Raw genomic sequence first — 18,140 nt, 5'->3', positions numbered from 1 at the left:
CAGTACAGAATATGAGTAGCGGCAGGCATGCTCTAGCGACCAGAGTTACTGGATATATACAGTTGCGAAACTCCCCATAGGCCCCATGTATCAAAAGCCGGTCTTCGGTTGCCCCCCTGCGCCGGGGCAAGCACGGGGCAAGTTGACTAGCCTGTCGTCTGTCGGCAGGACGTTGAAGTAGTACTCCAGTGCTTGCGGCTGCTGCCGTAAGTCATAAAAAGAAAAGCCGCAAAAACGCAAGTAAATTTCACCTAACTAATGTGTTTTAATTTGAAAAGCAATCTTTATTTTACAAAAAAAAAATTTCGAATAATAACTGCAGAGTCCTTCAATGCATTGAAGGACTCTGATAATAGTCAAGCGAAATTCAGTTTTTATCTCCTAGGTGCCGCGCGCGTCGACTTGCCCCTCAGCTTCCACGGAGCAGGGGGGGCTAGCGCCGCCCTGATTCTGAAGCGGAGTTTCGCAACTGTATATACAGTCAAACCCGGCTATAACGAACCCAGATAGAGCGAATTATGCTATATATCGAACAAAAATAATTCAGTTACAGAAATACATGGGAAACATATTCCTTATAACGAAGTTCACATCGGATATATCGAACTCTGTGCGCCTAGAGCAGCCGCCCAAATGCATGGTCTCGGAGCGGCGATTGAGATGTGGATTGGCCGCGACCACGGAGCAAGAGCCGCGACTGAGACATTGCGCGTCGCACGGAGCAACGTGACGCCCGAAACTCTCCGTAACTGTTTCCGATGCGCGGGACTAGCGACGGAACCCGCCTGGTCGGCGAGTCCGGACCAAGACAGCAGCATCGGTGAACGGTGGGAAGAGCTCGCCAACGTTCGCGATGATGTCGCGAGTGAAATCCGTCCGACGCTTATAATAAAGCACTTTCGGCAGTCGATGTGCTGCGCCAATGCTTCTTAGATTTTTGAGGACGCGGACTCGAACTGGTGCAAACAATGTTTCGAGTAGAGAATGCTATGCTAGTTGAAGCCGCTAAAATGAAAGTGAAAACAAAAATCACCGTTTTTTTTTTTTTTTGCAACGTGGGCATTTAAGGCAGAAAGTAGCTTTATTACTTGCAATAAATGGAATATTTTGGTATGGTAATGACTACTGTACTGTGTTCGTTTCTGCATATGTGGATGGCGGAGTTGGGGAGGGAGCGGGGGCTCCTGCGGATTGCGAACTCGTAACAATAAGCTCGTTATAGGCGGGTTCGGCTATATCGAACTATTGGATATATCAAACTAATCGCGGTGCATATTGCAGTTCGCTATAAACGGGTTTGACTGTATTGAGTAACTCTGGTAGCGACCAGAAGTGCAAACTCGCAAGTAGTGTAAGTCAGTAGCCAATAGTGCAACTTTCAAAGGCCAGTAGTGGCGAGTGCGGCGCTAGCACCATCTCGTTTAGGCAGCCGGAACCACGGCTGGAACTGCTCGCTGTAACGGCGGCAAACGGTCTGTAACAGCTCCGCTGTAACACGACCGGTCGAAATCTTTTTTTTTTTTTCTTCCGGCCAAGGCCCACACCGTCTCACACACACAAGCGCAGTTGTTCCGCCAGAACGTACGGTAAACATTCCCCCTGAAGTGCTTGACCTTTCTTTCCCTGGTTAATCTTCAGATACGCGGCGTATCACTAGCTCCTTTTCCGCAAGCCGGCGTCCCGCTGCCTGATAAGAAAAAAAGAAAAAAAAATTGCAGACTGGAACCCCCTCCTCAAGCTTTTTTTCTTATCGCTCAAACGAAACCAAAAGAAAACAGGCTGGTCGGGAAACGGCAGCAGAAGAAAGCGTGTCTTGCAAGTACCTGCTGTGTTTTCACCCCCCGCAGCCATTATCTTCCCCAGCCAAGCGAGATTAGTTTATTTTTAGCACTTAGCGCTCGCGAAAAGAGAGTACAGAGAAGTTAGTGGGCTCCTGCCAAGACTGGGGGCACAGCAATCCAAGTCGTTTATTTTTTGTTGTTTTCTTTTTGCCACACTCGCCCTCGCCCGTCAGGTCAACTGCGCTCTCTCTCTCTCTCTCTCTCTCGAGCAGTGTACTGATTTAGCTTTAGCTCTTGCTTTCCTGCTGTGACCACTCAGTTCAACATATCGGTCTTCTTTTTCCTAACACCAGAAACGAATGATTTCGCAGAGATTCCCTGACCCTCTGTGCGAGGGTCAGGGAACAAACGCGTGTTCAGGACATATTAGTAGAAATTAAGAAGAAGAAATGGATGTGGGCAGGGCATGTGATGCGAAGGCAAGATAACTGTTGTTCATTGAGGGTAACAGAGTGGATCCCTAGGGAAAGCAAGCGCAGCAGAGGGCGGCAGAAAGTTAGATGGGCAAATGAGATCAAGAAGTTTGCGGGGATAAATTGGTCGCAGTTGGCACAGGACCGGGGTAATTGGAGATGTACAGTCAAACCCGACTATAACGAACCCGGATAGAGTGAATTACGCTATATATCGAACAAAATCAAATCCGTTACGAAAATGCATGTGAAGCATATTCCTTTATAACGAAGTTCACATCGGTTATATAAAACTCGGTGCGCCTACAATTTCCACCGAAATGCATGGTCTCGGATCGACGATTGAGATGCTGATTGGCAACAATTGAGATGTTGAGCCTCACACAGAGCGACGTGACGCCTGAAACCTTCCGTAACTGTTTCCGACGCACAGGATTCACGACGGAGCACATCCAGTCAGCGAGTCCGGACCAAGACAGCACCATCGGCGAACTGCGCGAAGAGCTCGCCAACGTTCCGGATGCTGTGCCGGACCAAGACGGCATCATCGGCGAACTGCGCGAAGAGCTCGCCAACGTTCCCGATGCTGTGCCGGACCAAGACGGCATCATCGGCGAACTGCGCGAAGCGCTCGCCAATGTTCCAGATGCTGTGCCGGACCAAGACGGCATCATCGGCGAACTGCGCGAAGAGCTCGCCAACGTTCAAGATGCTGTGCCGGAAGGAGTGTCCTTTGAGGATTTCCTGACTATCAGCAACGACTTTTCCGTCACTGTGAGCCCCTCAGGCACAGACACCGTCACGGATGTCATGGCAGCTGGTGCTGCTGAAAGCACCGAAGAGACTGAAAATATCACAAGGGACATCCTCAGTCTCTTCGGTCGTTTAATGAAGGTTAATAAAGTGCTTTCATCAGTCGATGTGCTCTGCCAATATAACTTTGATACTGAAGGACACGGATTTGAACCGGAGCAAACAATGTCTCCACTAAAACAAAAGTGAAAACAAAAATCACCGCTCTCTTGCGAAATGGGCTTTTAAGGCGGGAAGTAGCTTTATTGCATAATTTATGCGCTTGTTTCTCGACTTGGGATTGGCGGAGGGAGGGGGCGGGGTTCCGCGTATTGCAAATTCGTTACAGAAGGGTTCGGCTATATCACACTAATCGCAGTACATATTACAGTTCACTACAACCGGGTTTGACTGTATATGGGAGAGGCCTTCGCCCTGCAGTGGACGTAGACAGGCTGATGATGACGACAAAAGGCAGCAAATGTGCTGACCACAATGTTCCTTCATGCCGCCTGCTCTGGTCAGGAGGAAGCAGACGACGATTTCCAGGTCTACTTCCTTCAGCACATTGTTGCCAATGCTGCCCTCATCCCACTTCACCAGCTCCACAGTGCTGCCCACAGTGTCTGAGACAGAGTCAATCCCTCAAGGGCAAAGAAAAAAGAAGCCCCCCTCCTCGCCCCCTTCCTCGATAAGAAAAGGCCATGCGCAGAAAATGGCACCTGCACGCTCCGCTACCTCCAAAAGGTTCTACCACCACGTGCAGTCAGATCCACTTATGCTCCAAGGAGTAAATCCCCCTGAGTGAAGCAGGCACCCCCCAGTTTCAACCCGTGTACAGCTCAGATGTTTTTACGAGACATCTGTCAGAACGGACAAATTAGGTCGTACTGAAAAACAAAGGTCCCCACAAATCCTGCGCTGCTGCCAGCCATTGCAATACATGTATGACGACAGGTTGTCGCATCGAAGGACAAGGCTTGCTGATGTTGTGTGCACCGTGGTAGCACCTCAAAACAGTCCGGTGACTTTGTTCACCGCACCTTTAGGAGTGACTTGCTGCACCAATTTTCGCGTGACCTCTCGCAAAAAAGAACTTACAGACTGTCGAACACACTCGTGAAACATTAAGACAAGAGCAAAGCTGAGCGTGTGACGTCAAAGCTCACTGGTGATAAATGCTTGGATGGACCTAAGGACTGCTGGTAAGTTTAAGAGAAGCTTCCAGCACAACTTGAGCCAACCTTAAATTCCTTTGCTACAGCACGGAATTCTAGCACACACTCCGATACAACAATACGCACGAGCCTTTTTTATTGCCATAATCGCACGCTCTGACCCCAAAGGTTTTCTTTCATGAAGTGAGTGGATTGATGCATCATGCACCCCCCCCCCCTTCCATAAAAAAAGAAGGAAAAGAGACAAAAAGAAGCTAACTCGTCAAATTTAGCCGCTTCTCACAGCGAAAAACTGGTTGTCTCTACTTTACACTAGCCTAGAATATGAATCAGCTGTTTTGGAGGCACATTCTTTTTAATCTCCTCTCGGGCACCTTTTGCACCCGGCATTCTCTTCTTTTTTAGGCCTTGCTTGCACAAATGACGCTTTATTGAACTTTGACTGCTTGTATCTCGCTAAGGAATAAATGTCCCCCAACTGTGTAAATCACAAACATCCTTCAGTAGAGTAAACTCACACTGAGTGAACATCCCATGGCAGTGTGAACATGCACACTGTAGCAGCGTCAATTCATCTTCGCTCAGTTTGATGATGATGATAGTTGGGTTTTATTGGCGCAAGGCCGACTATGGGCAAAGAGCGCCAAAGAAGAAGTTACTGAATTATGATGAGACCGTACATACTAAAACATTTGACTAAAAGTAAAGGTGATGCAAAACAAAAGACAATGGAGATGGCTGGTGTATAGGGCCAGGGTGATTACACATGATATGACAAGAGCTGCAGAAAGTTCACCTCAGCTAAAAACTTAAAAACACGTTGACTAGAAAACATTGGTTCGTCAGCTAAAAAGTATGATGGGTGCAAAGGAATGTGTTGTCTGTATAATTCAGGGAAATGTTTGTGTCGTGTTGTGTCAAGTGCCTTGCGTGTGATTAGTATGTGGACTACGGATAGGCCCTTTCCACACCTGCTACACGTGGGTCCGGAATAACCAGTGAGCAGGTGGGAGTGCGTCGCATGTGTGTGGCCTATCCGCAGCCTAGCCAGGGCGACTTCAGTGTATCTGTTGTGTGAGTCAGTTATGTAGCGTCCCAGTTGTGGTTTTATTATGTGTAGTTTGTTGTCTGTCTGTTGACTCCAGTGTAATTGCGATGTGTTACGAAGCTGTCGTCTGATGTGTGTCTTTAGGTCGGTGTAAGGTACTGTTGTAACGTCAACTGTAGTCATGAGAGCAGCATCACCAGCCATTTGGTCGGCGGCCTCATTGCCAGGGATTCCACAATGCCCTGGTACCCAGCATATAGTTATTTCAAGATTTGAGGCATAAGCAGACATTAGTACCTTGAAAAGAGCATTTATCACATAGTTTTTAGATGACCTTCCTAATGACAGTGCCTGTACAACGCTTTGAGAGTCTGTGTACACAATGGACTTGGGAATTTTATGTTTGATGATGTGGTTTGAAACGAGTAAAATGCCATATGCTTCTGCCGTGTAAATACTGGTATGCAAATTCATTGTTTTGCTTACTCTAAAATTTGGTCCGTGCGCTGCACAAGATACCGTAGAACCAGTTTTCGACGCATCGCTATAGAATTCTGCGCACCTGTACTTGTCCTGCAGGAACAGGAAGTGCTGCAGAATTGCACTTCTGGGTACCCTATTTTTTTCTACAAGAGTTCGCTCAGTTTGAAAAACGAGCACTGCAGTAGTGCGTGCTACACACACCGACAGCATTACAATGTTCACGGCGGTCGACAAGAAAACTCCAAAGCTTTGCAAGAACATTCAAGGCTGTAAGTGTAAATTTTCAAGGACTGCACTGTTAGAAATTTAAAGGAAACCAATTGATTATGAAATAATAACAAAAAAAAAACCAGGAACATTGATGTAGCCGTTTAACAAGGGGACTCATGTTCAGACAAGTCCCCTTATCGAATTCCTCCGTTGAAGATTTCTCAGGAGTGTTTGTTAGTTACATATATAACCACCTCAAGTGTGCTACAAAATGCCAACTTTTATTTGCTATGAAAGACCAACCAAGCAATAAACACTCAGTCAGTATTGATAAGCATAAAAGCCACACGCCGCTACTTAAAAAGCAAAATTGAAGAAATTCAAGGGTGAAAAAGTTCCAGGACTTTCAAGTAGTTAAAAACAAGGTTTTCAAGAAAACGCAAGGGTTTTTCAAGTATCTGTATAAACCCTGGCCTATTTACCGTATTTTCGCACGTATAACCCGCACCAAAAATGCGAAAATTTCAGTAGCAAAGTGGGGGTGCGGATAATACGCGGGGTTGTTGCTTTATTGTAGCTTCACGGCAATGCGCGTTGTACCATAAAGCTCCCACGCAGTGACACTGACTAAGCTTTCCATGGCAGTGATTGTGCAAAACATACAAGGACAAGGAAGAAAAACAAGGATGAGTGCACTCTTAACAACTGAATTTCATTACTGAATTGTGACTTTCGCCTTGCAGCCAGTGTGTTCTACTTGCTAAATATACACTTTTTCTGTCTACATAGTACGTGATGTGTCGCTTGAGCAGTAGCTTTGGTTGCAGCCCCTCCTGTATCAAATGTGCGGGCAATACGCGAGGATTTTTTTTTTTCCTGGCGGGCTGAAAGTGGGGGTGCGGATTATGTGCAGGGGCGGGTTACACGCGCGAAAATACGGTACTACCTATAGCAAAATCTCACTCCACAAACCCGGATTTCACACTTACTTTGCCCGCATTTATGCTTTTGCCCATTGCCGCAGCCGTGCACCTATCGAGGTAAACATGCAGATGACCAAGAGCTACACTGAATGAACGAGGCATCTTAAATTAAGTCATTTCAATTTACAAGGCATCAGGTGAACTTAGGGGCTAGATATGCTGGGAAGTATCATGTCCAAGGGGCACCCAGTTTCTCCGAGACGTTTCACACCCTTTGAAAGTCACTGCCCCCAAGACTGAACGACCAGTGTCCCTATCTAACACTGCACAACACTGTAAGTAGAAAAACAGGACAACATAATATAAGTGGAATAAAACCAAGTAGACAGCAAATTATTCGGAGTGAGGTTCCTTTACCCTCTATTCCTCTCTCTCTCTCCCTCATATGCAGTGATTTCATGAAAAGATGTTGCCCAAATCTACGTACGCAAGGCATGAGCGAAATAAAATTGGCCAACGACGTCAAATGCCATATATTTTCAGATTAACTTTGCACATTACCGCAGTTTCCGAATACCCCACTATGAGAAGTCACATGTTTCACACCGTTTATTTGCTTATGCAGAAGTTTTTCTTGAACACTAGCAATGAACAAGTTGAAAAATGCATTGTCTCTAGGTAGCAAAACGTGCACCTTGCTACTGCGGTTTGTAAAAATTGTTACATAATTGCGCACCCCTAACAGTTCTTGGGGGCTCGTTAGACAGGCAGCTTAAGGGGGCAGACTGGTCTTAGAGCTATTTTTTTTATTTACCAACCAAGTTTAATGAAACTGCACAGCGTTATATAGAGTTTTTTGTGCTTATTTCAAATCTGCCATTAGATTTTTTGAAAGTTGATTATATTTTGAGTTAATTAACGATTAATTGCCATTATTTTGGGTCACAGCTACAAAATAACCACTCCATATAGAATAGCAATTACCACATGGCTGGGCAGACAAATGACTAAAGAATACAACGCAGGAAGAAGTTTTTTGATTCAGCTATTTTTGGTTGTTTTACAACACAGTGAACTTCACTTCTCCCGCGCTCTGCCAGAAATGGCTCGCAGGTGGTGCCAATTGAACACAATAATAATTTTCCAAAGCCTCCATTTGAAAATTTTGTTCCCAACATTGTATTCTCCACACATTTCGGTATCAGAAGCAAAAAGAATTACAGTTGTACCTGCGCTGGGTTCCGAGATATCCGAAGACGAAATGCTAGCTTTGCATTGCAAGAAAAGTGCCATTTCATCATCGAATTCCATGCTAACTGAGCTGTAGAGTGCACTTTAAAATGCTATTCTAATATAATAACAAAATATGGTTCCTTTTGATGAGGAAATTTACAGACTGATAGAAAAATGGCCGTGAAGGCCGAAAATGCCATTTTTCAGAAAACGCTCTTTTTGACCGTTTTTCGGCCCCATAGACCCAACTGCCCCCTTAAAGGGGTCGTGAAGAGATTTTCAAAAAAACTGTGTTGTGTGCGCGCTTAAAACCGTGGAACCTTGATAAACAAACAATGCATACCCGTTTTGTCGCCCGATATCGGTAAATAGGTAAACAAATGCAGTTACGGTTTCACCGAGGCTTTCCTCCTCAACTCGTGAAGTGACGTTTCAGTAAGTCAGTAAGAAGCCAATCACAGTTCTCCCTCGTCTGCACAATATGTCGGCATAGAGCGGGCTTGCAAAGGGTCAGATTCGCCCCGAGCGCGAACAGAGTCGGCCCCTGGCGGCGGCGGGACGAACCGCTCCTAGTGTGGATGGCGCTCTCGCGTCGTCTGCTTTTTCACGTTGCGTGCGGCGCAAGACGCGTGCTGCACACGACAAAACAACCAATATGTGTGCTCGTTTGGCAGTAAGCAATGACATAGTTACCTCTGCTTGCGCATTTCCTCTAGAAACACAATAATCAGTGGCCGTTGAGGGTTAATGCGCTCACTGAATTCCACGAAACATCTTCGCCGTGGTCACTGCTTGAGTGTGAACATTGCTTCCACACATTGCACTTTTCCTATTGCTGAGTGCAGTCGTCTGCCGTTTCGGGAACGTCGAAGGGTGCTTATTGAAGGTGGCGTGGTGATTATTTAAAGGATAAAAGTTTAGTATACGCGAAACGGGTAAGAAGCGACAAGACCTGTGCATACGCGTGCAAATTCCACACCCTTGTAAAACTGCGCTGTGTCCTTACAGAAAGAAGAAACAAACAAAAACATTTACACTGCACATGACCCCTGAGCTATCGCCCATACATTACCGGACACGTATTTTACACCAGCAAGCGCCTGTGTGATCGTGTCCTTACCGTACCTTTTCTAAAATAAATACCATTTTTGGACAGTCGTTGTTTATACTGAGGAGGAGGAATAAACATTTATTCAGCTGTATCGAGTTGCTAATTTTACGTATTATTTAAAATACGTTTCTATGGATGCGCAAGAGTATTTAGGGGGGATTTTTCGGTAAGATTAATCAGTTGTGAGTTTGCGTCTGTCGTGTGGCATTTCGTGTGTCATTTTCATATATATCATTTTCAAATCCGACATGAATCACCTTGTCCAGAAACGTGTCTCACTCGGCATAACCAAATGCCTAATATGGTCACGTATTAACCTATTAAGGTGGACCTAAATTTAAAGAAAGAGGAGAAAACGTGTAATATACTGCACGTTGTTGCCCACATGTGTGAGGACTAGTGTGTGCCTTGACTCGTTGATTTTTTTTTTTATTTTTTCCCACAATGCTTGCTTTCAATACATTTTTGGAAAAGGCGAGCCACAATTCCTGGACAATCTCGGACCAAAGGGGGCTTAATTAATTTTGAAAATACGTGTTAAAGTACTGCTTTTTCACCGCTACAGAACACAACGCCTAGTGTAGTTTCCATTGTAAGTAATACTGATAACCATAGTTTGGCTTTTCGCATAACATGCGTTCTCTTCTCTCTGCTCTTGCAACGTTGGCAGGACCCCCCTCCCCCCCCCCCCCCCCCCCCTTCCCGAAAAAAAAAAGGAAATGCACAGAATTTCATTTTTTAACCAATCCTCAAGAATTAAATGCAAAGACAAAGGCGATATTCAGTTTGCAAAACAAAGTAGTTACCGGGAACCCGTTGCGCTGATTCGCAACGAGAAATAAAAAGGAAATGTTTTACTACATCTGCAACAGCGCAACTTCGATCATTTATTGCCATCTTTAGGGTTCGTAAGCGACCTTATACGCAAGAATGCAAACACATGTCGCTGTTGCAGGCACCTGTTAGATTTTAAAAGGAACGCAAATGGTCAAAAGAGCAGCCGTAACAGAAAACTTTTACGTGCTCACTGTGAGGTCCCAGAAGCTTGGTTTGCACACTGTAAACCTGCTTGTCACTTTGCTAAAACCTAGCTAAACATGAGATGTTGATTGTACTGTGTGCGTTGATAATTCAATTCGCAAGTTCACTTGCGACGAAAGCCGTAAATAAGTGATCTGAAACCATTATTCATCAAACCTTCCTTCAGAGTCGCTAAAATTTAATTTAAAAGACCCGTTGGTTACATTTATATCTCTGCGCTGATCAAAATTCAGTAATTTTATGTTGCCTTTTGAACACACAAAAAATATCGTAAGCTCTTAGAAAGAATTTCGGGGCAGTTAAGTAGTGTTACCATTTCAGGGCATCCCACAAATGCAAGAATGCGTCATGCTACCAGTGAAAGCGATTGAGATTGCCGTTGTAAACTGAGTTTCAGAGATCGAGGATTCCTGATTTGTTTCTATTTATGCTTTTATTGAAGGCTCAAAGCCATAGTCTGGAAAGATCGAGGTTGCTACGAGCCACAGCGTACAAGTTCATTGTCACAATTACGGCAATTCTGAGATTCCCGATGAGCCGTCGCTTTTTTTGGCGTAGTAATGAAAACTGACTGCCGCTTCCATGCTATACATTGAACGTTGAGGAACCGAACTACAGCATACCACTCTTATTTGCGCCTTTCGTGCGCACATACTGCGAGAAAAAAGCACGAAGCGCGCCCACAGTGTGTATTCTTACGGGCCGCTCAGCGGAGCATCCACACTAGCAGCGCGACGGTGTCGCCACCTACATGTCGAGCTCGCGGCGAATAGAGCTACAACATCAGCGCCATGATGAAACTCGCCCTGCAACTGAACGGGAGGCGTCTGATCTCTGATACGACTGATCAACATGGTCGAACTTTCAGTCAACAACACCGGGGAGATGCGCAGGCAGAGGTAACCACGTTTAATCTATACTGGGCATTCGTAAACTGTTTGCGCTGTTTTCCACGAGTCTAAACTGTCGTTTTGCCAGCCGATATTCTTGCACAAGCTTGCCGACGTCTGTCTCACGTAGCCAACGTAACCTGTAATGTGAGTTGCGCGAACATGAAACTTCTGACCTGACGAGATACATGACCGAACGCTTAAAATGAGAGTTTATTACATAAACACGTTTATCGAAGGAACTTCGAGTAGTCGGAACTTAAAACCCGTCCATTATTCACTCATCAAGCGCAAAAATAACTAGCGAGAAGCAGCGATAATGCGCCGAGTCGCCGAGTCCAAACATCACGCAGTTCGACGATTGCTTTCCTGTTTCCTGCAATAAACAATGCTGTTAACGCTGTTTTGTTGATTGTATACGCTCCGCTTTGGTTTACTGCAGAAGCGCTCAACAGTAAGTTGGCGGTTAAAGCTCTGTGTAGATTAGAATTTATGAAAACACGACGGACTTCTGGGTTACAAATGCGAAGAGGCTTTTATGCAGCAGTTTTTGGCTGCGCGCGCCTTCCACGCCGATAGTGTAGTGGATAAAGTATCCGACTAGGCTGGCCATGACGTTGGGCTGGCCCGAAGGGCGCAAGTTCGAATCGCACACGGGGCACTTTTTTTTTTTTTGCTTGAGTGATCTTGGGCCATTTCATACAAAAAAGATAAGATTCCGAAGAGAATTCGGGAAAAGAACGCGAAATTCTGCAGGGAAACTGGCTACAAACTGTACAAACACCCAGTCGGTCTGAGTTCTGCTGCAATGGTTGCCAGACAACTGAAGCGTTCACAACACCGCTCACGTGGATAGAAAACTGTTTTTGGCAACGAATAAAGGATGCATTATTTTTTAAATATTGGGTTTGCAGCTTTGCAGAATATTATACACAAAGAACATTGAACCGCGTTGAACTCTCTAATGTACTTAACGTGACGTCATTATAGTCGCGCTGCCGACCGCCGGCGCGCGCATGGTCGCTTGCGATGCGCCTCAAAACGAGAATTTCAACGGCGCCTCCTAAATTCCAGAAGCAATGAATTGTGAAAATATTTGGGATTTATGTTCTTAAAAGGTCGTTCATGCAGACAAAATTAAGCAAAGACAAATGCATTTTCTCTTCACGACCCCTTTAAACTACCTGTTCTAACGATGCCTTCCACCTAGAAAATGGCTTAAAACTTGGACGCATACCTAAACAAGAACAGCTAAAGAACTGGCTCATTAAAATGCGAGACACGACCCCTGCTCTGACAACAATCTACCCTTGGCCTCCCTTCAGATTTACGTCACAGGCAGTTGTGCTTCCAGATGTCCAAACAATGCACCACCCCCGAATAAGAACATTATCTGGGATGGAGCAAAGTACCCCCACAATTAGAGCAACAAGTCACAAGGCCAGAGACAATGCCCCAGTGTTGCAAGATAAAACGCAGCGAAGGCCTTGGCGCAACTATCTCCGCGGAGACGCTGTCAGCCTAACGCATGTTTGCATTGATACTGCATGCTCAAATCTCAGCTGGTAAAGTTGCTGGGCAACGAAACAACTGCAACAGATTGCAATGAAGGCATTGCCTTCACTGCTTTCTTTCATACTCTTGCAGTAGCTCTGGCAAAGATATAAACGTACGAATAGTAAAAGAAAATTTGATGCACTCTGTTTAGCACCACGCATGCCCCAATGGCTGACTACTGTGTTAGAGTGCCGGACAACCGTTACGGCATGAACAATACAACTACGCGGCCTTCAAAATTTGTGGCACAAGCTGCACTGCTAAACTGTTCCTGTTACACCCATACAGCGATGAAAATTGAAAATGTGCAACGATGTCTGACTAGCTGCTTCAAACACGCCGATCCTTCATTTCAAATCTTGACGATACCCTCCCACATCCCTTTCCTTACTTTGCTTGCTGAGCTGTGCAACAGAACTAGGACATTTAGCCGCACCTCTCTACTTTCCAACACGAGAAAAAACTGGCCTCAAACCTAATTCGCATTGTTCTGTGCGTGCGGCAAAACGATCAATAGTTCACACCACAAGCTGCATGCAGCACTGTGGAGGCTACATTGTTGTCAATAAAGCGCCCACTCAGGGCACCTAACTCACTGCAAAGGAAAGCGAAAATAGGCGCTGGGGCCTTGCGGTCCCACCTACCGAGAGGGGAGACTGAAAGGTTCTTTCAAAACCCCCTTCACCCCAACGCATTGCTCGCCTCTCTCTGACATCTGTAATGCATTGTCTGTGATGCCTAATTCAAACGAACTCAATTGAATTGAAATGAGTGTGTGTCCCTAACTGAAATGCTCTCAATTACATTCTCGTATTTTGCTTCAAATATGGCTGCGATTTGTTGCAGCTGAAGCTATGAAAACAGATCATTTCACCTCACGAGTGTCGCCGCAGATACGAATTTCCAGGTGAATTCACAGCATGTAGAATGGGCTTCATATCTGCTCTCTCCGCTTGAAATGTTGTTTGAAGAGCGTAGGCTTTTGCCACCCCTGCCACATAGCGGCCTCCTCTATCTCCCACCTTTCACACTCTCCCCTTGATGAACACCATTGAGGCTCACTAGATTCAACACAATTTTCCCACAGCCGCACACCACCTGCTGGGGCCACTTGTTTCTGCCGTGTTCAGAGCACGTTCAGCTGACATCTGTTTTGATTTAGAGTTTGCTTTTATCTCGCCTCTCTTCTACATCTTTACTGCTTGGATGCCTAATTAAAACGAACTCAACTGAAATGAAATGAGAGTGTGTCCATAATTGAAATGCTCTCAATTACATGTTTGCATTTTGCCTCAAATATGGGTGAGATATTTTTTTTTTTTTTCACTGTTGAGCACGAGGACGCAAGTTTGATTCTCAGCCGCTTTTCTGACGGAAGCGAAAACACCCGTGTGTTCGTGACTTCGGCACACGTTACAGATCCCCAGGCGGTCAAAATTAATCCGGAGCACTCCAATAGCCTCATCACCTGTATTGCAGCGGCACGTTGAACCCTACAATCCCTCCGTGACTTTCTTTGCGGTGAATAATGTGGGCACGAATGGCCCATGACAGCAGTTTCAGTTGTTGGAAAGGTGTTCACATACATAACTGTCATATCTAGAGTGTAATTTTGTTCGTACGTATGTGTGTGGGCATCTGCACTGCAATTCTAGATCCAGTGTACTCCGCAACTAGTACCCATACTTCTTTGTTTTGTACTTTTGCAGTTCAGCAGCCTGGAGGGTCCAGTGCTCTTGGTGCGCACTACCAAATAAATAACATTGTGTTCACGCTTATTTTCAGCCGTTTTTTGTCTCTCCCTCGAGTCGAGTCACGGACATACAGACGGAGCAAAATTTTCTCGTCCAGGTGGCCACCTGCGCGCCGTGGAAGAAGACAGCGCCGAGCCATTAATCGTGCACAGCTCAGCGCGCGTGGCCCGAATGAGGCGCCTCGCAACGCGCGCAGAGGGGGCATTAATGCACGCGGGGGCGCAAGTTTACCGCATACCAGGAGCGTCCAGTGAATGAATTCTTCGCCGGGAGCAGGAAGGAAGGGGCTCAAGGCGACCACGGACCTCGACGCCGCGGGAGGAACGCGTCCGAATGACATAGTGACCTCGGCCGCCGCTGCATACCGAGTGGGGGACGAATTAATCGCTTCACGCAACTCGGTGGCGCCGGCAGGCGTGACTGCAGATCGATGCCCGTCGCGACGTCAAGCGCAAAGACGTCCTTCGATGACGACCAGGCCGAGAAAACGACCTCCCCAAAAACACAAAAAAGGTAGCGTCCAGCCGCGAATGTTTAAATCCGGGACCGTCAAAATTTATCTGCGAAGCCCCGGAAATTTATACGACCGTTCGGGGAGTCAAGAATCCGCTAGACTCTGGTATCGCTCCGGTAATAAACGGCGGTGGGCCAGCCCGTTCACACGTCCGACGAAACCCAGCGAAAGCGCCGGAATTTCTGTCGCCAGGCGAAGTCGTTTGGTCTGGACCAAATTTCGCCGCCGCGACAGAAATCGCGTCACTTCGTCGCAAGTGTGAACGGGCCTTCAGGGTGGCGCTGCGCAGCTCGGCGAATATTTCGCCTAGAAGATGGTAGCGCGTTTTTTACAAAATGATTTGTACGCAGGTGCATGGATATAATATCCGCAGTGTGTCATTCCTTTAACCATTTTCTTTTGAATTAACTTACAACGATAATAGTTCAAGTTTTTGCACGGCCTGCACCGACCTCCCGCTGAGTGCTCGCCAGTACGGGAGAAAAACCACGCTCCGCCGGCCGGGGTGTCGACTAACGTTGCGGCAACTACGCGCAAGAAAACGAAAATCTACGACTCGTTGTAGGCAGAAACGAAATGAAAGTTCGCGCATTTCGAAACACGCCGCCGGGGTCAGCCAGCTGGTGAGCACGCGCAAATGCGCGTGCACGCACGCATGCAGATTCACCGGCGCGCGCGTGGGCCCGTCCGCCCACAGGAACAACGCGCGTCGACTGTTGTGTTCGCCGAGCGGCGGCTCTTTCGTTTACGAAAGGCGGACCCGCCACCACCGCTGCTCGGACAACGACGACGACATTCCTCGCCGGCCCACACGGCTCGGCGCGAACACAGCGCCCGCCCTGTCTGTCTGCTTGCCGCCGAAGTCGAACGTTCTGGCGCCGCGAGAAGGGACGCAATTACACACGCGTGCGCCACCTTTCTCGAGACGAAGAATGAACAGAACGTCTCGATCATCAGCGAGGAACGCGCCGTCCTTGGCGGGGCGAAGTGAAACACGCTGGCCGCCGTCGCACCACCCTCCCGGCGACATAATGGGCCGACGAGGAGGGGGGCCTGGCTGCCTCTTTTGTCGTGTCTCGTCGGCCGACGACGACACCACCGCGGCGTTTTTGTTTTTTGAACTCTGCTCTTTCTTCCCCCGTTCTTCAGAGCTCTCGGAAAAGAACGTCGTCCGCTCGCGAGTAGAAGTAGTAGAGGCGCGGCAAGTTAAAAAACATACAACCGAGGTGAATGAAAAAGAAAAAGTAAAGCGGAGCTGCCAACTAGCGCGACCGGAAATACCAGGCAGCTTGGAACTACCGCAGAGGTAATACAGCTCGCCCCGAACCCTTGGCGATAGCGCCTGATAGCGCGTTCAAAACAGTTCGCGCTTCAGCACAAAAGAAAGGCCGGTGCCGAACGGTCGCAGTGACTCACACAACGGGGCAACTTTCGCCGCAGGGCAGGCAAAAAGCGAGATCGCGCCGTAGATGAAGAGCGCATGATGCATGCACGCCGCAGCCTGTGACATAGGGCACGGCACCCGCAGCAAGCTCGCCCGGGCCACTCACCGTGTCGATTCTTCCCGGGTCGCCTCCGCCAGCAGGAAAGAAAACCCCAGAGCGCGCACTGTTACACACACGTATCACAACAACACTGCCGCAGCCTTTGTTGCCGCGTTCCCTCGGCGGTGGTGGTGGTACGTTCCGCGAGTCGAGATGGTGCTGACCCGCGATCACACACCGCTGCGTGCGGCCAGACACTGAACGGTATGGGTCGGCCGACTTCCCGTCGTCGCCGCCGGACGGTTAGGGCTGGTACGTCCAGGGGCGCGTCGAAAACGCCGGTCCTCAGAGCCCGAAACCGGCAAACTCGGCGTTTCCAGCGAAGCGACGGCCCCACCGAGTCCATCTGGGGGTCGCCATCACGGACGGCGCTGTCGTGTGTTGCGGTATTTTGACTGTTTGCGCCCTCGCCCTCCCTTTTTTTTCTCCCGGTCTTTTGGCAGTTTTTTTGTTTTGTTGTTCTCTCCCCCCTCCTTCTGGGAGTAGAGTCGCCCGCTGGGCTTCAATGCACTTGCTTCAATGAGTTGCGACCGCGGCGACCTCGCCCGGCGGTCACGTAAACCTGTCTTTTTCCCGCTCGTTTCCGCTCCGTTGGCGACGGGAGACGGGCAGTCGCGGTCGCTCTATCGGGCGCCGATCGTGCGATACCGCGGGACGACACGGGCTGTGACAAGACGGCGATAAATTGGACTGCTCAGTTTGTTAGCGTAACTGCATGGGCTTTGCGCTGGCTGCTGTAGTTCAGCGATCGACCACTCTGGTAAACAACGATGGTTGGATTTGCACTATGGTAGTGCTGGTGCTGCTCCGTCGCGATGTTATTTTCAGACTTTGTTGTTGCACTCTTGTTTGTGACGACAGATGGCGCTCACGGCTGTCGGTTTTGGAGGGCGCGAAGTTTTCAAATGCGTTAGCGGGTAAAAGGGCAACTGGCGACTGGTATTAATGGTAAGAAGACTCGTACAGTGTACTTGAATTATACTTGTCGTAATTCAGCTACAGGGAACTAATTCACCGATGGCGCACAAGGGGCTCAAGACGAAAGTGTATATGAGCGGCATTTTCGCCACGTTCTCCGCACTTCTTAAACGCACGAAAAGCTTGAATCTCCGAACATGGGTGTCGTCCTTCGCGTGTCTGACCACTAAACGAAATGCATTCACGAACTTGATCGCATTACTTTCCGTGGCAACTTCTGGCGACCTGAAGGGTCAGTTTTATCGCCTCAATGTGCGGAGTGCAATGCCGTCCGTAGCCGTGGTGGAATATGGGGAGCAGCCCTAGAATTCCATTCACACTTCATGGGAGTTGCGATGTGACGCCGAATGAGATATGCTTCACCACTTATTTCGCGAACGATTTTGTGTAACTCTGTATTTAAAGGTACGTCGGACGTACCCGCAACATTTCTTAAAGATAGGTTTCTTGAAGATATCAGTTTATTATTGTTATTTTTGTGAAGCGTTTTTCTGCGCAACGGCTGGATGGCGGTTTCCTACAGGAAAGTTAATTGAGTCCGCTCATAAGTTCAATCAATGCCATCCATAGCCTCCATGGCTCAGCCTTGGCGCGTCCAGGGGTTTCCCCAGCCATCGAATCAAGGGGGGG

The 18,140-nt window shown here is 47.7% G+C and overlaps 1 protein-coding gene across 2 annotated transcripts in view; it reads right to left on the bottom strand.

The window, feature by feature from the left end:
- LOC144149424 (signal-induced proliferation-associated 1-like protein 2) overlaps positions 1–16,998 on the bottom strand; it is a 137,895-nt gene extending 120,897 nt beyond the window's left edge. Inside the window, exon 1 of one of the 2 annotated variants that reach the window (XM_077680987.1) lies at positions 16,539–16,998. Coding sequence is in view for 1 of the 2 variants with exons in the window: in XM_077680986.1 (XP_077537112.1) it covers positions 16,405–16,470 (66 nt within the window). In the remaining variant the exon portion in view is untranslated. The other variant, XM_077680986.1, reaches the window with a different exon arrangement.
- Between the last annotated feature and the right edge of the window lie 1,142 nt (positions 16,999–18,140).

This window comes from Haemaphysalis longicornis, unplaced genomic scaffold (assembly GCF_048455015.1).
Source record: "Haemaphysalis longicornis isolate Haplotype H1 unplaced genomic scaffold, Haemaphysalis longicornis Haplotype H1 scaffold_8, whole genome shotgun sequence".
In the NCBI taxonomy this organism is placed as follows: Eukaryota; Metazoa; Arthropoda; class Arachnida; order Ixodida; family Ixodidae; genus Haemaphysalis; species Haemaphysalis longicornis.
Note: the sequence above shows the minus strand (reverse complement) of the source record. Positions and strands in the feature narration are given on the sequence as shown.